The sequence below is a fragment of the Cantharellus anzutake genome (genome assembly GCF_015039405.1).
Source record: "Cantharellus anzutake strain C23 chromosome Unknown EI90scaffold_20, whole genome shotgun sequence".
NCBI lineage: Eukaryota > Fungi > Basidiomycota > Agaricomycetes > Cantharellales > Hydnaceae > Cantharellus > Cantharellus anzutake.
Window position 1 is genome coordinate 10,882 of NW_024066970.1, and position 22,913 is coordinate 33,794.

Here is a 22,913-nt window from a genome sequence, read left to right on the forward strand (position 1 = left end):
CCATCATGTCCGGTTTTGCGATTACATTTTGATATTGATGTTGATTTTGGGAGGCAGCCAAGCCTCATTTCTCTTCCTCTCTTTGGGTGCATTGCACACACTCATGTACCCAAAAACTTCCAGAAAAGCTGTCGAAGGAATCCACATCAGATTTAGGAGAGTGCTTGGGTGCTCTATGACCATGAGAAGTGCTGGATTATAAAAGCACGTGAGGTCGAGTTTTTCGAAACAGGGAGTAGCAAACATGTCGGGATGGAATTAGATGATAAGGAAGGGTAAACGGGAGTAGGAAAGGAATCTAAGTGCATCATAGAACGTCAGAATGGCGACTCAGGGGCAAAAGTCAGAAACAATAACGCGAGCACACCAAAAATCAACCAATTAACCAAAACTCGTGCACCCAACCCCCCCTGGTTCCCGCATTGCCTTCACCACCTTTTCATCCAGGTCTTTCGCCCTGCTGATCCTCTCAAGGATAGTCATCTCTTCACCCTCCACCAAGACTGCCTCCGCTGCATGAGCCTCAAACCAAGCAGGTTGGAGGAGGGTTAGCCCATCATTGTTGTCCTTGCCTTTCAGGTGGTCTGCATGGCGTGAGAGCATGTCCGGCTTTCCCATGAGTTTCCCAGGGTGGTGGATGAGGGTGAAGTGGAATTGGGAGAGGAAGAGTGACCACCGCACTTGGCACCGGTTCAGCCGTTGCGCGGTGTTGTGGGGACAACTCCGTGCACCGCAAAAAGTCGGATTCTGCGGAATTTGGCCACCAACATATACCACATACCCTCTGACGCTCCCGATGTTCATTCTATTACTATCCAACACTCCACAAACTCATTCCTTATTTTTCCCTATTTTCCCCATCATTCCCGACAACCCCAAGCAAAATTCCCACGCCCAACCACGCCGCCAATTTCACCCCCTCTCCAGATCTCCATACCTACACATACAACACAGCCATTTTTCCACCCGATAGTGATGCTCTACCTTCCTTCTTCACCCCCGGAGCATTTCCCAGAATGGCAATCCCATGCCTGGATGGTTCAGCATGGAGTAGAGTCTCACGTGGTCTTGACAGCACCTGTCAATGGCCACATCTCAACAACTACTGCACCAAATGGGACGAATAGGGGCTCGTTGGAAAGCTGGAGACGAGGAGGTTGCTGAAGGGAGGATAGGCGGGCGCTGTGGCGAAGCGTTGCGGAGTTAACTTTTACATTTCCCATTTCGGACCCGTTATGATATATCCCCCATTCATTCATATTTCTTTTATTGTTTCTTTGTTCCCAATTGGATACTCATCATTTACGGTTGCCTAACGGCCCGTTTACATTCCCCCAGTCCATTCATTTCATTTCAAACATATAAAAACTAGATAACAGCTTGTACATAACAAGTTAGTATTGAATAGACCCGTGAAGGGACAAGCAGAAGTTGCATCCAAGTGGCAAAGACGCCATCCATGACTCTAACGCCTCCCCTGAGTTACTTGCTTACATCTGAGACCCCTTTTCTCATAACCCTCGGCCTTGACGTCCAAGAGAGACGTAGGTGAGTGTTGAGTTGAGGCTCTAACAGACCCGCTAGCACCCCAGGACCCAAAGAACCGAACCTCCATCACACACGCATTCACTACCACCCTCCCCCCTTTCTCTGTCTCAAGTCTAGGCGATAGACCCGTTACAGCGGTGCAGAAATATCCTAAGTTGCGGTGGTCAGTGTAGACCTTGACTTTCTCCTCCGCTCCTTGTAGGAAATGCCGCCACTCCTCAAGGGCACGCACTATCGCGAGCATCTCCTTATCATACACCTCATAGTTATGCTCTATGTCTGTGAAACTCTTGGACATGAAGGCTATGGGGTGGAACTCTCCGTCCGTCTGGAGCTGGGATAGTACCGCACCAGTTGCGAAGTTAGAGGCGTCGCACTCGAGTTTGAAGCGACCTGTATCAGTGGGGAAGGCGAGGACCGGGGCGGAGGTGACGGCGTCTTTAAGGGTGTGGAAAGCATGGTCTTCATCTAGTCCCCAGGCCCATGCCTTGGTTTTGCGAGTCAGCGCATGGAGGGGGTGGGCAGTCTCGGAAAAGTCTTTGATAAACCGGTGGTAGAAGTTGACAAACCCCAAGGACTGTACTTCTTTGACCTTGGTTGGGGTTGGCCAGTCGAGAACTCCGTGGACTTTCACAGGATCCATTGCGATGCTTCCCTCGGAGATGATGAGGCCGAGATACTCGATCCGTTTCCGCTCGAACTTACATTTCTCCAGCTTCAAGAAGAGTCTCTGCTTCCGCAGCGTCTCTAGGACCCCTCGGACAACCCTCCAGTGCTCCTCCAGGGTGGCAGTGAAGATCAAAATGTCATCCATGTAGCAGATGACAACCTCCCGGTTGATGAAGTCTCGGAGGATGTCGTTCATCATTGTTTGGAAAGTTGCTGGGGAGTTACACAGGCCAAAAAACATAATGGTGGGCTCGAATAGCCCGCAGTTGGTCGAAAACGCCACCTTCCACTCGTCGCCATCTTTGATGTGGACGTTGTTAAATCCCCAATGCAGATCTAGCACTGAGAAGTACTTGGCATTTCGGAGGCATGCGAGGATGTCCGAAATGAGTGGGAGGGGGTACGAGTTTTTGACCATGATCTCGTTGAGCTTCCGGTAATCTTGGACTAGGTGCAACGATCCATCCTTCTTCTTGATGAAGAAGACTGGGGCTCCCATCAGGGATTTGGATGCCTGTATGCGCCTGTTCTGCAGGTTCTCACACAGGAACTTGTCTAGTTCCTTCTGCTCTGGTCGTGACAGAGGGAAGGTCCTCCCTCTCAGGAGTTTGGCATCTGGCACCAGGTCTATTGCGTGGTCCCAGGGCTTCCATGGGGGCAGCTGGTCGAAGGCCTCTTTCGAGAATATGTCCCAGAAGTCCTGGTACTGCTCTGGGACTAGTGCCTCGAACGGTGCAGGCTCTGCTTCTGGTTCGCAGGCTTCCTGGGCCATCTGCTGAGACAGCATTGTGGTTGCTCTCAGTTCGTGTCCCCACCCCGGAGGGATGATAGCGGTGTAAATCCCGTCCCCTGGTTCCACTACAGGGTCTTGGTCAGCATGTCCTCGCATCAACTGACAGGAGGATGGGCAGCGAGACATACTGACCTTTTGCTGCATCCAGTCTACCTCTGGGTTGTGGTGCAGCAACCACGAATGTCCTATGATGAGGGACTGCCATCCAAGGTTCGCGACGGTGAAGCAGGCCTGCTCTGTGTGCTGTCTGAACATCAGGAGGGCTTCTAGTTCCTCAGTTATGGCCCTGTTCTCATTTGGGGTCCCATCAATGTTGCAGACAGGAATGGGTTGGGGGAGCGGGGTTGTCTCGAGCCCATGCTTTCTGACAAACTCGGGGCTTACAAAGTTCCCAGTGGCTCCCGAGTCTAAGAGGGCTGATACAGAGACAATAGCGAGGGAGGTCAAGGTGGTTAGCTTTATGGCTAGGTTGAGGGATCTGGGGGGTTGCTTTGACAACATGTAGATGGCAGGTGGCAGGACCGCTACCTCCGGCGCCGCACTTGGTGTCTCTCTGCTTCTGCCTCCTGCCCTTCCTGTCAGGGACTTGTCTGGGGTCGAGGGGGCCCAGGTGTAGTGTCCGGGGCTGAGAGCCTGGCGGGGGGCAGATCGGGCATGTGTACTGACAGGCCCGATGTGGGACAATGGTCCCTGGCCACTTAGACTGAAGTGGAAAGTTGAGAAGAAGGCTACTTCTTTGGTTCCCACTCCAGGTTCATTTATATACATGCGGCTTAGATCACATGACAGGTGCCACATCACCCTTGCACACAGCCATAACCACCCAGGTGTCTCTGTGGGAGATCCCGAGGGCATCTGGTGCAGGCGTGCGTGCCGGGCATAGTGGGAAGTCGCCCAAGGTGCCCGGACCAGGTACATGGTGGGCATGCTGCAGATGGGTCAATGGTACATTGATACAAAGAAGGTCATCTGTGTCAGGGTTCAGCACCCTGCCTTAGGGTGCCCCGGACTCCCCACCTACTTTACCCCCTTTTATTCTTTGACTGTTGCCTTGTTGTTGCCTTTGTGTGTTGTGTACACGCGCGTGCACGGGATAGCGTGGGAACTTTCTGAGCGAGCAGCTCACCCAGAATGTTCCCACGGGTCACAGCCACGTTCTGGGCGAGCAACTCGCCCAGAACGTTCCCACGCTTACTGGGCACTGCCACCTGGATGTTCCCTCCGGGTCACACTACACAACTCTAGGAGCTGTATAGTTGTGGGCATGTGACCCATTCCTTTATATAGCAACCATGCGGGGAGATGAGACCTTTACCCTTCTTCTCATCTCATGCCCCGCATAGGCAAGTGTATATATTATCTTTCCTTTTACTATACATCTCATGCCCCACATAGTGTGAGGACAGGTTAGATGGGGGCTGAGGTCAGGGAGCCTCCGAGTCCGAGGCCGGGCCCTGACAGTCTGTGTAGAATAAGGAGAGAATAAAGAAAGGAAGAAAGTGAGGAAGGAAGAATGAGGAGAGAGGAAGGGGAAGGGGGAGGAGGTGAGGAAGGGTGGACAGTGGGGTACCGGGTCAGGTTGGGCCGGGTGGAGCCGGGTCAGGCAGGTGTGCCCTGACACTTCCCCTCTATCTGTCTCCGGCTCATCCACTAGCTGCCTTCTCAGCCCTTCCATGAGTGCCCTGAGGTCCTCCAGGTGCATCCGTCTGGGTTGGCGGATTTTTGGTTGCGGGCAGTCTTGCACGATGTGCCCTGGTGCATTGCAATTGTAGCAGAGCCCGTTTCGTCTTTGGTCAGTCCTCGAGCGATCGAGGTCCATGGATTGCGGCCCTCCCCCTGCTGCAGGGTGGGCTGCAGGAGGTGGCGGTGCAGTGGGAGGTGGGCGGTGCGGCGGTGCGGGGGCTGGGTGAGCTTGCAGGAAGGTGGTAGGGAGTAGGGATCTTGCACGTGGGAGTTGGGGCCTGGCTGGGGGCAAGCGGGGCTGCATCGCCTGGAAGCGTCGCCACTGGTTGTCCAGGAGGGTGGCCTCACGCTTCCACTTGGCCCAGGTCGTCGGCATGGGGCGGAGGCGGTAGATGCTTTCCCAGAGCCGGGAGTTGATCGCTTGCTTGAAGCGGTCTACTAGTCCTACATCTCCTAGCCACAAGGCAGGGCCGAGGATCTTGAACTCTTGGATGACTTTGTCCACAGAGTTGGTGCCTTGTCGCAAGGTGGCCAGCTTCTGCCTGGCCATGGCTTCGCGGTTTGGGTCTTGGAACATGGCATCAAGTTCCGTGTTGAACTCGTCCATGGTGAGCCCAGGGGAACCCGTTGTTAGTAGCATGATGGTGTGCTGCATCGCCCACACCCCAGCAGTTCCTCCCTTCATGTAAGACAGGACAAAGAGGATTTGGGAGAGGCCGTCAGGGAATTCCGCCACTCAAACATGGAAGTATATGCTGCATTCAGCCTTGAAGTGGTCTAGGTCTTCGGTTGCTCCAGAGAAGGGGGTGGGGGGGGGGCAACTTTAGGTGGTTTGGGTCTGGGGGGGGTGCAGGTGCTGGTGTGGGCATGGGCGCCGGTGCGGGCGCAGCTGGGGGTTGGTTCTGGGCTTGGCTCTCCACAATGGCCTGAAGCTCCTGAAATCGGGACAGCAGCTCGTCATACTGCTCTTCGGTCACCATAGCGGGAGAGATAGGGGAGGTGGGGGAAATGAGGTTAAAGCCTTCTTCTGCTGTCAGGGACAGCTCCGAAAGTGGCGAGATCCCGGCGCGAGGGACTCGATGGGACAGGTGTCAGCTATGCATAGCGGTGGTCCCATCGTGGGGTGAGCATCCCCAACCACTTAGTCTGAAGTGGGAAGTTGTATTATCATTAAAGGGGAAAAGCTACAGTACTTACCTGAAGTGGGAAGTTGAGAAGAAGGCTGTGTCATATCCATACAATCCCGACCTCCGCTCCGGGCTCCTGGAACTCCGAACTCCGACTTCCGGAGTCCTACTTCCCTTCCGTCACCTTCTCCTTGCCGACTCCCAAGAGGTTATCCCACCTCCGGCTCGGACACCACCTTCGGTCCGACTCCGGAACATTCCGGGTCCGACCCCAACCTCGACACCTTCCAGACGAGTACGCAACACCTATGTCCCCGACTCCAGTATCCCGTTCACGTCTCGTCTCCGGAACCTCCGGTCTTAGCTCCGACCTCGGACTTTGACCCCACCTCCGCTTATACCCATTGTATTGGTTAGCTCATTCCATTTAATTACCTTTGCCAATATTCCGGAGTTTAACCTCCGAGTTCGGACTTTCCGGACTTACTCTGGACCTTGCAACTATTGCATTGTCCATTTCAATTCCGCTATTCTCCCTCATTCCTATTTGGGCTGCTGCTTCCTTCTATTCAGTCAGCTAGCCATTCCCGACTCCCATCCTCCTTCCTTCCTCCTTGGGCCTTGGCCCTTCATTCCTCCTTTGGGAAACACCATTGAGTCAAACACTTGACCCTCGGTGTTGTTCCTCTTTCCATCTCCCTTTGTCTCCTTTCGTCCTACCCTTGTTCCTTTTGATTCCGGACCCCTCCTTATATACAATGTACCTAGTAACTTGTAACCTCAGTCCGAAATCGACATGAATTCCCCCAAGAGACTTTCCCTCTGCTAGATCCGAAATTAGGGACCCCCAGGACAACCAGCAATGGCACAGCGCTCCACCTGAGTCGCTGAGGCCGAGGTCCTTCCATGCTAAGTCTCCGATTCCATTCCGGAGTCGTCCGAGTCCGCACATTCTAACAGGCTGCTTCTTCTGTTCCCACCCCAGGTGCTATTATATACAAGTGGTTAGGGTCATGTGGAGGGAGCCACGTCATCTCTGCACACAGCTGCACCTTCCTGGAGGTCTCTGCAGGAGATCCTGGAGGTGGTCACTCAGTAGGTGGGAACGCATGTGGCGATCAGGGGGGGCAGGGTCAGGTGTGAGGGATGGGGAGTGATAGTGGGGGGAGCGGAGTGGGGCAGTGCAGCGCAGGGTGCGGCACAGGGTCAGGCGGGTGTGCCCTGACAGTGCAGTACCAGCTGTGCCCACCTACAATGCTGTCTCTGGTACCACATCATCATCCTGTGCTCCTGTCACCTCATTCTGTGGCAGTCTGGCTCCATCCACCTGACTGCTGTTCCCAGGCCTCATGTGAGGGGGCTTGGCCTTTGCTAAAGCATGCATGTGAGTGGCCTTGGGCTTCAACAAGTTGAGCAGCTCTATCTTTGAAGGGAGTATTGGTGACAATGACCCACTGGATACAGGTGAGTTATTATCTGGTGTCCCCGATACCACATTGTCACCCTGTGGTCCTGCCACCTTATTCTGTGGCAGTCTAGCTTCATTGACCTGACTGTTGTTCCCAGTGTCAGGGTACGCCACTCCACTCTGCACTGCTCCCTCCGTTTGTGTCAGGGACGCATCCGGGGTGGAGGTGTCAGGGCACACCCGCCTGACCCGGGCCCACCCAGGCCCACCCGGCCACACCACACCCGCTCCCCGCTGTCTATCCCCCTCCCCCCTCCTTCCTCCCTCTCCTCCCCCTCTTTTCCCTTTTCTTTCCCCTTTCTTTATTTCATTCTTCTCATGTTCCTCTTCCTGTTTATTTCTTTCTATCTACACGGACCACCTTCCCTTGTATCGATGTACTATTGACCCGTCCGGCCCACACACCCCGGACGGCCTCCCGCTGTGCCCAGCACGCACGCATGTAGCGGACGCTCTCGGGATCCCCCACGGGGACACCCGGATGCCTGCGGCTGCCTCCGAGGATGACGTGGCACCTGTCATGTGACTCAAGCCGCATGTACATAAATGTACCTGAAGTGGGAACCGAAGAAGTAACCTTCTTCTCACATTCTCCACTTCAGGTAAGTAGTATAGTTTTCCTCTTTAATAATAATAACACATTCTCCACTTCAGTCTGAGTGGCCAGGGACCACTGTCCCGGATCGGGCCCACCAGTACGCACGCCCGCTCCACACCCCGCGACGGCCTCAGTGCCGGGCATTACCCCCGGGCCCTCTCGACCCCGGATGCGTCCCTGACAGCAGAAGAAGGTTTTAACCTTATTTCCCCCGCCTCACCCATCTCCCCAGCCATGGTGTCAGAAGAACAGTATGACGACCTGCTGGCCCGCTTCCAGGAGCTCCAAGCCATTGTGGAGAGCCAAACCCGCAACCACCCCCCACCTGCACCCGCACCCGCCCCTGCACCCGCGCCCGTACCCACACTCGCGCCCAGACCCAAACCACCGAAGGTCGCTGCCCCCACTCCCTTCTCAGGAGCCAGTGAAGACCTCGATCGCTTCAAAGCCGAGTGCGGGATCTACTTCCATGTCCGCGCAGCCGAGTTCCCCACCGAACTATCCCAGATCCTCTTCGTCCTTTCCTACATGAAGGGAGGACCCGCAGGGGCGTGGGCGACACAACGGACGATCACCCTGTTGACAGCCACCTCCCCCACCATAACCATGGACGAGTTCAACACGGAACTCGATGCCATGTTTCAAGACCCGAACCGGGAGGCCACAGCTCGGCAGAAGTTGGCAGTCATCCGCCAAGGGACTGACTCCGTGGATAAGGTCATCCAGGAGTTCGAGATATTGGGACCCGCCTCGAGGCTAGGCGATGTCGGGCTGGTCGACCGGTTTGAGCAAGCGATTAACTCGCGGCTCAGGGAGAGTATATACCGCCTCCGCCCCATGCCCACCACTTGGACTGAGTGGAAGCGCGAAGCCACGCTTCTGGACAACCAGTGGCGACGTTTCCAAGCCACCCAACCACGCGCACCCCCACCTAGACCCCCATTCCCGCCAGCCCGACCTCCGCTGACCGTGACCCCATCCCAGACCCGACCCGCGCAGAACCCCCCACGACCTGCTCCTCCACCTCCGCCCCCCACCCCAGCAGCCCGTCCTACACCAGGGACGGGCCCCCAGCCGATGGATCTCGACAGGTCGAGGACTGACCAGAGACGGTGCTACAACTGTAACACCCCGGGTCATCTCGCGCGAGAATGCCCACACCCCAGGGTCAGCCGAGTACGACGTCTCCACCCGGAAGACCTGAGGACGTTGATGGAAGGGCTGAAGAGGCAGTTGACCGAAGGGACAGAGACGGTGGAGGGGGAACCAGAGGAAGAACCTCAGAGGGATTTTCAGGCAGGCGACCGGTAAGGGATGCGTCCCGGCCGCCCGTAGAAGATAGCTCGTGTAAATACCGCAGCGCGCGTAAGCCAACGCCAATGCCAAAGTTTCACCGAGTCATCGCGAAGAAAAAGAGGAGAAACGCATCCTCCACCCGTGAGAACGAGAAGACCCCAAGGGCAGCAACGCCCGAGGTAGCAGTCTCCCCCCCCGCCATTTACGTCCTTTCCAAGCAGTCCCCCAGATCTCTTAACCTCACAGTGAAACTGACCGCCCTAACCTCCCTCGCGTCGGTATCTGTGTCAGCCCTCCTGGACTCAGGAGCCACCGGGAACTTCGTAAGCCCCGAGTTCGTCCGAAAGCACAACCTAGAGACAACCCCCCTTCCCCAACCCATTCCCGTCCGTAATGTCGATGGAACCCCGAACGAAAATGGAGCTATAACAGAAGAGCTAGAAGCCCTCCTGACCTTCGGGCGACACACAGAGCGGGCACGCTTCGCGGTTGCAAATCTCGGGCGCCAGTCCCTCATCATAGGACACTCGTGGTTGCTGCACCACAACCCAGAAGTGGACTGGGTACGACAGAGAGTCGTCATGTCCCGCTGCCCGTCCTCCTGCAGACAACCGCGAATACAAAATGATCAGGACCCGGTACTGGAGCCTGGGGATGGGATCTACGCTGCCATCATTCCCCCAAGCTGGGGCCATGACCTGAGAGCCACCACGACCCCCTCGCAGCGGATGGCCCAAGAGGCCCGCGACCCGGAGGCTGAGCCCGCGTCGTTTGAGACGCTAGTACCAGAGCACTACCAGGACTTCCGGGATGTGTTCTCCAAAGAAGCCTTTGACCAATTGCCCCCCCGGAAGCCCTGGGACCACGCTATAGACCTGGTACCGGACGCCAAACTGCCCAGGGGGAAGACCTTCCCACTCTCGCGTCCGGAACAGAAAGAACTAGACGAGTTCCTACGCGAGAACCTACAGAATGGGCGCATACGGCCGTCCAAATCCCCCATGGGAGCACCAGTCTTCTTCGTCAAGAAGAAGGACGGGTCCCTACGCCTGGTCCAGGACTACAGGAAGCTGAATGAGATTACGGTGAAGAACTCGTACCCGCTCCCCCTCATCTCAGACGTCCTCGCCCGCCTCCGCAACGCCAAATACTTCTCAGCCTTGGACCTACGCTGGGGGTTTAACAACGTCCGGATCAAGGATGGAGACGAGTGGAAGGCGGCATTCGCGACCAACCGGGGGTTGTTCGAGCCCATGGTGATGTTTTTCGGCCTGTGTAACTCCCCGGCAACCTTCCAGACCATGATGAACGACATCCTGAGGGATTTCATCGACCGGGAGGTTGTCATCTGTTACATGGACGACATCCTGATCTTCACGGCCACCCTGGAGGAACACCGAAGGGTCGTCCGAGAAGTCCTAGAGACGCTGAGGAGAAGGAGGCTCTTCCTCAAGCCAGAGAAGTGTAAGTTTGAGCGAACCCGGATCGAGTACCTGGGCCTCGTTATCTCGGAGGGTAACGTCGCGATGGACCCGGTGAAGATCCAGGGTGTCCTCGACTGGCCCCCCCCAACCAAGGTGAAAGAAGTACAATCCTTCCTAGGATTCGTAAACTTCTATCGCCGGTTCATCAGAGACTTCTCTGAGAAGGCCCGCCCCCTTCACAGGCTGACCTGGAAGACCCAAACCTGGAACTGGGGCCCGGATGAAGACGATGCCTTCCGTGCCCTCAAGGAAGCCGTCACCACAGCCCCTGTCCTCTCTTTCCCTACCGACCACGGCCGCTTCAGGCTCGAGTGCGACGCATCCAACTTTGCAACCGGTGCGGTCCTCTCCCAGCTCCAACCGGATGGAGAGTTCCACCCGGTAGCGTTCATGTCCAAAAGTTTCACGGATGTAGAGCGCAACTACGAAGTGTACGATAAAGAGATGCTTGCAATCGTCCGAGCCCTCGAGGAATGGCGACACTTCGTGGAGGGTGCTGAGGAGAAAGTCGAGATCTACACCGACCACCGTAACCTGGGCTACTTCCGGACGGCCCAGAGGTTAAATCGACGCCAGGCCAGATGGTCCCTTTTCCTCTCCCGCTTCCATTTCACCCTCGTCCACCGCCCAGGGAAGCTCATGGGGAAACCAGATGCACTCTCCCGCCGCGCTGACCACCCGAAGGGAAGGGACGACAATGAGGGGCTGACCCTCCTCCAACCGGCCTGGTTCGAGGCCCGTGCGACGGAAGCAGTCTCAATGGAGGGTGAGGAGGCGGACATCCTAGAGAGGGTACGAGGAGCGAGAGATCATGACGAACAGGTGGTAAAAGCCATGAGGGAACTGGGAGAAGGAACGTTGAGGTCGGACGAGTGGGAGAGACAGGGAGAGTTGGTCCTCTACCGGGGCAGGGTGTACGTTCCAAAAGACCCACAACTCCGCCACGATCTGGTACGGCTACACCACGACGCGCGGGTGACGGGACATCCAGGGCGATGGAAAACCCTAGAGCTCGTCTCCCGCGACTACTGGTGGCCTCGGATGGCAGAATATGTCGGGCGATACGTACGTGGATGCGACACCTGTAACCGCGTCAAACCCTTCCCCGCACGGAAGGTTGGGAAGCTCACCCCAAATAAAGTTCCCACCCACCGTTGGCAGGTGATCTCGGTAGACATGGTGGGAGAGCTCCCAGAGTCGAAAGGTTATAACGCCATCCTAGTTGTAGTGGACCGTCTGTCCAAACGCATCCACGCGATCCCCACCGTGACATCCGTGGACTCGGCTGGTATCGCCCGGCTCTTCCTAGAGCACGTCTGGAAGCACCACGGGCTCCCGGAAGAGATTCTTAGCGACAGAGGGAGCGCCTTCGTCTCGCGCTTCTCAAAGGAACTTGCAGATCTCCTGGGGGTCAAGCTAACCCCCTCAACGCCCTACCACCCCCAGACTGACGGACAGACAGAGCGGGTTAACCAGGAAATCGAGGCCTACCTTCGGGTGTTCGTCAACCACCGCCAGGACGACTGGGCGGACTGGCTCCCACTGGCAGAATTTGCCTACAACAACCGCGTCCACTCGTCCACCCGTCGAACCCCCTTCGAGCTTGACACCGGGCAGCATCCCAGGATGGGGACGGAGCCCACACGTACGTCCGAGGTAGAAGCCGCCGACGCCTTCTCGTCCAGGATGATGAAGATGCAGGAAGAGGCGAAGGCGGCCCTGGAACACGCAGCAGACGAGATGGCCCGCTACTACGACCGAGGTCGAGAGACAGCCCCCAAGTACCAGGAGGGTGACCGAGTCTGGCTCAGCGCCCAAAACTATACGACTGACCGCCCGACCAAGAAGCTAGACCATAAGTGGTTAGGCCCCTTCAAAGTTGTCAAGGTCGTCTCCCCGGCTGCCGTCAAGCTCCAACTCACCGCACGGCAAAAGGGAATTCACCCAGTCGTATCTGTGACGAACGTAAGACCCTACCGCCCGGACGAGATCGCAGAACGACCCCCTGACCCCCGCCCGGGCCCAGAACTCGTAGATGGAGAGGAGGAATATGAAGTGGAAAAAATACTGGACTCTAAGTGGTTACGCCGGAAGCTCTGGTATTTAGTAAAGTTCGCGGGTTGGCCGAACTCAGAGAATGAATGGCTCCCCGAGACCAACTAATCCATGCCCCTGACCGGATCGAGGAGTTCCACCAAACACACCCCCATGCCCCAGGAAGGGAGAGAACGAACCCCCTGGCCGCTTCGAGGCGAAGCGGCTTAAGGAGGGGGTGATGTCAGGGCACACCCGCCTGACCCGGGCCCACCCGGGCCCACCCGGCCACACCACACCCGCTCCCCACTGTCTATCCCCCTCCCCCCTCCTTCCTCCCTCTCCTCCCCCCTCTTTTCCCTTTTCTTTCCCCTTTCTTTATTTCATTCTTCTCATGTTCCTCTTCCTGTTTATTTCTTTCTATCTACACGGACCACCTTCCCTTGTATCGATGTACTATTGACCCGTCCGGCCCACACACCCCGGACGGCCTCCCGCTGTGCCCAGCACGCACGCATGTAGCGGACGCTCTCGGGATCCCCCACGGGGACACCCGGATGCCTGCGGCTGCCTCCGAGGATGACGTGGCACCTGTCATGTGACTCAAGCCGCATGTACATAAATGTACCTGAAGTGGGAACCGAAGAAGTAACCTTCTTCTCACATTCTCCACTTCAGGTAAGTAGTATAGTTTTCCTCTTTAATAATAATAACACATTCTCCACTTCAGTCTGAGTGGCCAGGGACCACTGTCCCGGATCGGGCCCGCCAGTACGCACGCCCGCTCCACACCCCGCGACGGCCTCAGTGCTGGGCATTACCCCCGGGCCCTCTCGACCCCGGACGCGTCCCTGACAGGAGGGGGCCCAGATGTAGCGCCCAGCAGAGGGACCCTCTCAGGGAGCGAAGCGGGCACGTGTACTGATGGGCCCGATCTGGGACTGTAGTCCCTGGCCACAGCCTCAGTGACTTGGAGAGGAGCACTGTGCCAACGTTTGGTAATGCTGGTGTTGGGTCCTTAACTTCAGAACGAGGGGGTGCGAACTCTGGGGGGATCTAGTCATCGATTTTGCACTGAAGTGCCATCAACTACGGTACATGACTTATATACATAATACCAGACAAGTAAGAACAAAGGGAAAACCCAAGATGGAACTAACCCACTTGCCGGGTTGGCGAGCTTGTGAGAGAATCGCCTTATCAAGCATTGTGGAGTGGGTAACTGAAGAGTGGGATTAGCGACAGCTATTGGATAATGGGAAAACCTTTGCAGGGTTGGCAGAGGTCCTAGGAGGTCCGTAGTAATGTTGGGTAGGTAGAAATATTAATAAACTTCTATGATGAGGATACAGGGTACTGGAGAAGGTACCGGAGATTGGAGGTGGAGGTGGACTGGAGGTATACTGGAGGATATGGTGGAGGTGAGTGTCATATCCATCCCCGGCCATCGACTTCCGGCCCCTCCGATTCCTCCGGTCTAACTCCGCTCCTTCCTCACTAACCTCGGAGCTCCCATATTCCGCAATCCTCCTGGTACCCCTCGATGGTCACCACCCCCTCATTTCAATTTATTACCTATGCCTCCCTAAGTACGGAGCCCCGAAGACTTCCGGACAGCTCCGATGTCCGCTAGCGCACTCCCACCTCTGCTGGGCAATACACTCGCCTGCCCTGCAGAGCCCACCCTTGGGCCTATCCCTCCTTTCCGTTTCTGGGTTATCGACTGCCTTTCCGCTAACCCCGCGACCCGACTCATCGGTAATATTCAGTCAGCTAATGTTTAACCCCGTTAGCCCCGCTCCATTCGGCTCCGCCAATTGCGGACCTGTCTTCGCTGTAACCATATATATATCCAACTTGTACATAGGTTACACTCCAGTAATAAAATCAACTAGAGTTACCCCCCCTTCGGTTCTGATTGCCAGTCAGTAAGTTAGGGCACGGATGTGTCACTAGGCACAGCGCTCTTGGCAGAAGTCGCTGAGGCCAAAGCCCTCCACTACAGAGACTCTCCCTCGTCTCGAATCTGGTCTCTGACAGTGAGGGAGAGGATGAACCGGAGGTGAACCAGAACAGTGGCAGAGTAGGTTGGAGGTTGGGTGGAGTTGGTATGGATATGACAGGTACAGAACTGAGTGGATCGAACATTGGAACAGAGACCCTGCTCACCATAGACCATCAGAGTACCTGGCCTGTAACACTACAGAGCCAAACCTAAGTACCACCAAATGCTTCAAATCCCTCAGGTGTCATATCCGTGCATACCCGACCCCGACCCGACTTCCGGACCTCCACCCTCTTCACCTCCGGAGTCATAACCTACCGCTGCCGTTCTGATACTCACCTTCGGTCCTGGCAACACACCTCCTCCTTACCTCTCACCACCCTCCTACTACTCCACTCCCCCTTCACGACACCTCCACCCTCCCGTTATCCTCCTACACTTCCCCCGTCTGCTCCGATACTCACCTTCGGACCTGACTACTCTCCTTTCCGCCACTCCTTCTCCCCTTACCTGTCCCCTCTCTCCTCCCTCCATTACTCCTCCGCCACCCTTCTGCCAAGTTACGACCTTCCACCGCTGTTCTGTACTTCGCACTCGGACACCGCTCGTACTTTACTCCGAGCCTCCGTCATAGTCCCCACCTCGGACTTTGACTCCACCTCGGCCTTAGTCCATTGCATTGGTGACCTCATACTACGTAAACACCATTGCCAATATTCCTCAGACTTCCAACCCCGCCTCCGTAACCTCTGTAAGCTCCGCAACCCCCGAGCTTCGCGGACCGCCTTCGGCGCTCTCACCGCCTGTAATGTATTTCTCGCATTTTCCCTTCATCCCTATTTGGACTACTGCTTCTTTCTATTCTAGCCAGTTAGTCATCATCCCCACTTCCCCTCATCCTCCTGCCCCTCTGGGCCTCACCCTCTCTACCTCCTTTCGGACGTATCACAGGTCTTGCCCTATGACCTTCGGTACCGCTCTGCTCCCCCTACCCTTTGTTCCCGTTCGGACGTCTTCGTTCCGATTCGGTCACCCTTTGTTCTCTTTGTGCCTTTGCCCCTTCCATTATATATATCGGCGCTTGTACATACTCGTTTTGGTTCAGTCCGAAATCGACCTGAAATGCCCCCAAGAGACTTCCTGCTCACCTACTGTGAAATTAAGGACCAAATGGACAAACAGCAATGGCACAGCGCTCCGCTTGAGTCGCTGAGGCCAAGGTCCCTCCACGCTAAGTCTCCGATTCCACTCCGGAGTCGTCCGTTTCCGCCCCATTCTAACATCAGGCATAAAAACTTTAGCTGCCTCATTCAACTGCACATGGGCCACACCTTCATCAGCCAATATTACAAACATTTCCTCCCAATTGAGAACCCAAGCTGCAGATGCAGTGAATCCACAGAAACACATGACCACATCCTGATGGAATTGTTGGAATTCAATGGGCATAGGAGCTTAGGCCCTATGGCTATCATGGGTTTAAGGTGTGTGGTTGTAACTTCCTTTTTTCCTTTATTCTTCTTCGCTTTGACATCCCACTTTGACTCGGGTCTGACTACTCTTTGGCCTGGTGCACTACATGCTGGTGCCCTATCTCTTTCTATAAAACTTTTGCCTTTTCACATTATCATCCCCCTCAGTTCACTTTAACATGAAACTGAGGTGAGATCAATACTTTGACTAGTTATTATGATTCATACTAATAACTCATGTATGATAGTTATTTTGTGATTAGGTATTATAACATTTACAGTTCACTTTAACATGAAGCTGAGTTATTTCACAATTAGCATACATATTCTAAGAGGAATGCCTGCTATATGCCATGCACCGAGACCTCCTTTGTGACAGACCTAAACCTGTTGATGAGCAACACTTGATCTCAGAGCTGGACTATAAGCGTGAAGCTCAGTCTCAGCTAATATGCGTGAAGAACTAGTTGTATTACCTATAAGCGTGAAGCTAGAGGTAATGTACATAGTGTAAGTTACAAGAGTAAATGAAACAGTAATAAAGGACTGTTGTAACTAACCTCAGTCTCAGCTAATATGCGTGAAGAACTGAGGGAAAAGGAAATGAATTCAAATGAATGAATATATCCGTGGCCTGGCACAGGTTAGTCCAAAATAATATAAAAGAGGTGTTGTGACTAAGTAGTCATGCTACCGCGGGAATGTGGCTGTCTGGGCGAGTTCCTCACTCGGATGTGGGAATGTGGCTGTACAAAAACTCGTCCAGCCTCCCATAGCACACGGTTCCTCCAACAAAACCTAGCCAACCTTCTCAGAATGGAAGAGGGTAGCATGAGAGTAGTGAGCTTCCTCAATGTGAGTGGAGCATATGAAAAGAAAACCTCCCTGCCTTGAAAGGCAGAATCCCCCTACCTTTACAATAACTGGCAGCATAACATCCAATCACATATAAGTGGAAACTCCCCAGAGGAAATGGTTAGGGAACTACTCAGTCATAGGACGAGACCCCCCAGATCAAACACAACCCTTATATCTACTTTATTTTCATGTATTTACATAGGCAGGATCCCAGCCTCTACTAAAGTAGAGGCTGGGACCCGACTGACCCTACTGAATAGAGGTCAGAATGTGGCCAGATATGGAAATGCCGCATAAGGGAATACTGAATAGTGTCTGTGATGTGATTCAAATATTTTGTATTGTACAGGTAATTATGATGACCAATGCCGGAGTCCAGTTTGCAGAGGGTCATGCAACAAGTCATTTTGTTACAGGAATGGGTTCTGGGGAACCCAACCTGAACCGTTCGGCTCACTAATGGAGGTGGCTGCATAGCCAGAGGAGGGAGAGCGGAATGGGATGAGTATTTGGATGTACAACCTGCAGGTTGGCCAACGGTAACTTGGCGCTCCTGGGAGCATACCGGTAGCGGGTGTGCTGGGAGTGGTTGGCTAGCGGTGACTTGGCACTCAATGGAGCGTACCGGTAGCGTGGGATACTGGGACTCCCAAAGGGAGTCGCCCAGTGGGTGGCTATCGGTGACTTGGCGCTCATGGGAGCGTACCGGTAGCGGGAGTTGTTGGGGAAAGTGGGCTGGTGGACCAGTGCACGGAAGTGAGTGACCGTGGGAAGTGGGGCCCATGGGTGTGTGGCCAGGCATCCTGGAGCTGCCTGGACCATATCCCTCTCCTAAGGAGGTGGGATAGGCTACAGTTCCTGATAGGGAACTTCTGGTTGGAGGGGAGTGACTGCTCAACCACCCGGTGGACTGGTGGGAGCGGGTAGCAGGAGGTTGGGCATGGGAATGCCCTCCTCATTGCGGTTTTGTCATGGAGAGGATGAATAGGGAGGTGGACATGGTTCTGAGGTTACAGGTCGAGTTTACAGTGGTGGCACAATGGTGAGGATGTTACAATTGCGGTACAAGGTTTGTGGGTTATGTATTCGATAATGAAAGACATTTTTCGGCATCTGCCTTACACATCATATGACTTCTAACTATCTAATATAAAAGTCACAATGGTCAAGGGAAGTCCCTTGAAACTCAACAAATTCCCCAGCCAGCACCAAAACCCAGTGGGAAAGCTTGGCATGGGGTTTGACAGCGAAATAAAGGTGCAGGGACCAAAGGTTTGATTGTTCATAGTCATGGACCATAAGATTCTAGGTCCATTCCTATAACACATTTAGTGTTAACCCATGTGGTTGTTGCAACCCTGGGAGCTTGAGGAAGCACAGTCAAGGTCGTGGAGTCAATAGCTGGGCATGCAGAAAAATTAATCATTTAAATATTAGTTGTAACTGTAATTGTTGTTGGTGCGCTGTAGTGTAGATGTTATAGTGTGAGTTGAGGCTGTGCAGTCTTTTTGGCTGCATGTGTTCAATTCTCGCTTGTTGCAACTTTTTTTTAGCATTCTCCCATGCAATAATCGCATGCCCAGCATTGAGGAAGCGCAGAGTCAAAGCTGCAGAGTCGATACCTGAGCACAGAGAATGCCAGAAAAAGGTGGCAACAAGTGGGAATCAAACACATGCAGCCAAAAAGACTGCATAGCCTCAACTCACGCTATAACATCTACACTACAGCACACCAACAACAATCACAGTTACAACTAATATTTAAACCATTAATTTTTCAGCTATTGACTCCACGACCTTGACTGTGCTTCCTCAAGCTCCCAGGGTTGGGTTGGGTGCAACGACCACATGGGTTAACACTAAATGACTTGTTGCGCGACCCTCTGCAAACTGGACTCCAGCATTGGTCATCATAATTACATGTACAATGCAAAATATTTGAATCACATCACAGACGCTATTCAGTATTCCCTTATGCGGCATTTCCATATCTGGCCACATTCTGACCTCTATTCAGTAGGGTCAGTCGGGTCCCAGACTAGTATTTACAGCTGATTCCAAAAAAATCGGCCATTTTGATTTCATCGAAAGAGATCTAGGAGGGTCCTTCTTTCCTAAAAAAGTTGGCCAGATCATGCCCCACAAAGGGGTTTCCTATAGATCCGCTTAGTGCCAGGGTCTTTGGTCTCACTCCCACTCTCGTGCACAACACTACGGCAAGCTCAGGTTTCCGAACTCACCCACATCCATTCACAATATCCTCAAACTCAAGCCCTCCTCCACACATCCGCACACTGGATCTTCCAGTGATGCATATCAATTCAGACTCAGACTCAGGGTTTGACCAAAGATTGTGCGAAGTGAGTCAGGAAGAAAAGCTTGATGATGAGCTTGATTGGGACTTGTTTTGAGGAGTTCTCGTATATATGAGTCCTTCCATGTTCTGAGCATAACTTAGCCATCATGTGCGATGAACAAAAGGTCTGGTTGATATACAAAATTCGGACTTATTTTTGAGGGTATGAAGACTAGAAGAATGTCTTTTGCAGCGCACTCAAGATGTTTCCCCAAGTGGATGGAAACACACGGTGTTTTATACAGGAAGTTCCACGGTACCATTGGGTTTGCCGCCTTGCGCTCAAAAGTCGCCGTTTCTGGCAGAGAATGAGTGCCCCTAGATCTCTTCCGATCAAATCAAAACGGCCGATTTTTTTGGAATCGGCTGTATTTCGAGACCCCTGCCCTTGGCGCTCTCACGAGCAGCCTGTAGTCTGCAGGATAAATATCCAGAACTACACACACACACGGGCAATGCCGGCTGGCCCATGAGACGTAATAATAGAGACCGTGTGTCGCATCAAATCTACTAATCCAAAACCGGGTTAGCACGTCCAACGACCAAATAAAAGATGCACGCGGCCGTCAACGAAGCGGCACAACGCAAAGATACAGATACGCGCCGGTTAGCATGATAATTGGTTAGTGGTAACAGGCCGTTCCGTTCCGTTCCGACCTGGACCGTGAAACGAAATGGGGGTTTGGTTCGGTTCTTCGACATTATCGCCAAAATGCGGAACCAGTTTTCTCAAGTGACCGAACCCAATCGTGGCACCCCTAGCCCGGACAGCAGACCTCGATGACCAAATACACCGTATTTTTCCGAATCTCGTGTTGAGCCCAGGTCGCAGGTTCTCCCATGGATAATCGATCCATTGATGAGTCGGACAAATATGGATGTACACATGCGTGGAAAACAATTGATATGTGCAAAGGACGAAGAATTTGGGCATGTACGCCCTACCGATATATCAAGGTCGTTGCGGGGACCGCTGATGTTCTTCAAGGCTCCCAGACATGCTACTTTTCTTTTATTCTCTTGCCACACTCTGTATCGTGTCAGCGCTTGCATGGACAGCACTTCGGAATCACATTATCAACACGACGACGGTTATCCCTCAGCTCAGGCTTCTCCATCCCAAACGCAATAGGAAGAAGGTTCAGGGGACAGCAGTGGTGGCTGGAGGAAGGTAGGTCCCCTTTGAGATGTCTATCCTCGTCTCATACACTTATCCTCTCCCAGCATTGCAGGATATGCTACTGCTCGCGTTCTGTCTGATCATTTTGCACGTGTTGTAATCATTGAGCCGGACTACCGAATCAAGAGAACTGCGACGCGCGTCGCTCAGCGTGGTCACCCTCATTTCCCAATGCCGATGATGATTCTCATCTGCCGAGCCCTTTATTCAGATTTTGATGAAGTCGCTGCAAAGATGGGCTGTAAAGTTCACTCACCCTTCCGAAGGTGGATAGTTGGCACGTTTTGGTTTTGTAACTGGAGGACCACAACAGCAAACCCTTCACTCGAGTATCAAAGGGTCGAGTGAGTAATCAAGTAGATTATCTAGGGTGTCTCGATCTATCTCCTTTGATATTAGGCTGGAAAAGACCCTCCGCAAACTTGCTGCTTCTTATGCGGGGGATTCTTTGGAAGTTATCCAAGGAACCGTTACCCGCTTGCACGCTTCTCCAAGGCCACTTTCCGCTTCCATCTCTGCCGTGTCCTACAAAGCTTCGATGAAATCATCTGAGACCGTCACAATACCCTGCGTATTTTTCGCGGATTGCAGTGGAGCAAGTGCAATAGCATCGAAATTGCTTCCCGAGGCGATTGTCAATTACTCAGAGGCTGGTTCCACAGAAGCTGCAATGGGGCTGCAGTGGGGCCCATATACTCGCCATTCATATGTTCCAAAAGTCATGGCCAGATGCTTTTATGTTCCTGTGAAGGACGAGAAGTTGAAACAACAAATTGCCGACTTATTACCACGGAATGACCCCAACTGGGGAAACTGGAATGAACTGAGGACATTGCACTTCCAAAGCCCTGGTATTGATATGGATGGCAGTGGAGGAGGTCCAAAAGAAGGGATCCTTATTCAGAAGGTTCTGGATAATGAATGTATGTCCGTGTTTCTACATTTGTACTCGACCCTGATGTGCACTCATTTCAGTGCTTATCAGTTACTCCAGTCTGGGTGATGTGACAATGCCTATGAATCTTGCTCAACTCAATCTGGTTGTTCGTGATGTGCATGAGGAATTATTCAAGCTCAATCCGTCACTGAAGGACATTTCACTTTGGGTGTATGCCCTATTTGACCTTCTCCAGGAGAGTCAAGTAGATGATGAGATCCAAATCCTCTCTGCCAGTGCTAAAATGGTGCGTATTTGGCAGTCTGATGTTTTGCCAACATCCTTAGTTTTTTATAGTATTCCTCATGGTACATCGACTACTTATCAGCACCCACACCCAACAATTTTGTTGCTATCGGAGATTCTGCTATGTGTATGATCCCCCCCTTCCATGGCAGCCACATAACTATGTACTGATGCACTTCCCAGGCGTTAATCCCATCTTCTCCCAAGGGATGATGAAGGCACTGCAGAATGCAGTGATGCTGAACACAACATTACACAAGCACATCACTGGATTTACCACTGATACCGATGCCGCCTTATTACCGATTTCACGTTCCTATTTTGCACTAGCCAATCAAGTCTGCCTACACATGTACATCTTTAACCGCATGTTTGATTATGGCTACCCAACTACAAAACCCCAAGAAGGGGAAACTTTGGAATATGGTGCTAGGTTCAGGGTATATTGGAAGTATCTGAATAGAGCCAGTCAGAAGAGTACAATGGTGGCAAATGTCCTTGAGGAAGCACTTGGGGGACTTAGGCCAGGTCTAGATTTGTTTAGTCCTCTAGTGGTGGGAAGGGTTTTGTGGGAATGGTTTCAAGGCTGAATGTCAGGGCACCAAGCTGCTTGGATTGAGGATTCTGGAGGTGTTGATGGAGTTATCACTCAGGGAATGAGGGTCTGCTTCAATGGGAGTGGGGGTGTGGTCTGTGGTGAGGACTCCAGCTGAGCAGCAAGGGGGAAGTATTACATCATGTATATTATGCACAACATACTTGAGCACCAAGGGGAAGTGGAAGAAAAAACTGCTTTCCTCAGTTGCTACTCAGAGAATGATAAGGTTGGCATACCTGGCCATGTGGGGCTGCTTGTCAGGGCATACACCCTGACCTAGCCTGCACCCACACTCACACCCACACCAGCACCTGCACCCACACCAGGCCGTTGCACCTCCTGCATGTGCCCTGTGCTGGATGCTCCATGTGGCCGGATGCCCCGGGCCCCGGGTCTCAGGCCTCACATGACTTCCAGATATTTCTGGAAGTTTTCATTATATTGTGGCCACTGTGGGAAGGTGAGAAGTTAGCTTCCTTCTCACCTTCTTACCCACAGCAGTCTGCCCTGGACAGGGCTGTTTCCACATAGGGTCATGGGACATAAGGGGGGGGTCATGGG

At 53.4% G+C, this 22,913-nt stretch overlaps 1 protein-coding gene across 1 annotated transcript; it reads left to right on the forward strand.

Moving 5' to 3' along the window:
- The first annotated feature begins 20,208 nt into the window (after positions 1–20,208).
- EI90DRAFT_839584 (uncharacterized protein) lies at positions 20,209–22,555 on the forward strand. Its single transcript, XM_039068137.1, has 7 exons — positions 20,209–20,325; positions 20,380–20,562; positions 20,616–20,915; positions 20,971–21,494; positions 21,547–21,755; positions 21,806–21,881; positions 21,938–22,555. Coding segments are annotated over exons 1-7 (1,701 nt in total). The 5' UTR covers positions 20,209–20,323; the 3' UTR covers positions 22,345–22,555.
- The last annotated feature ends 358 nt before the right edge of the window (positions 22,556–22,913 follow it).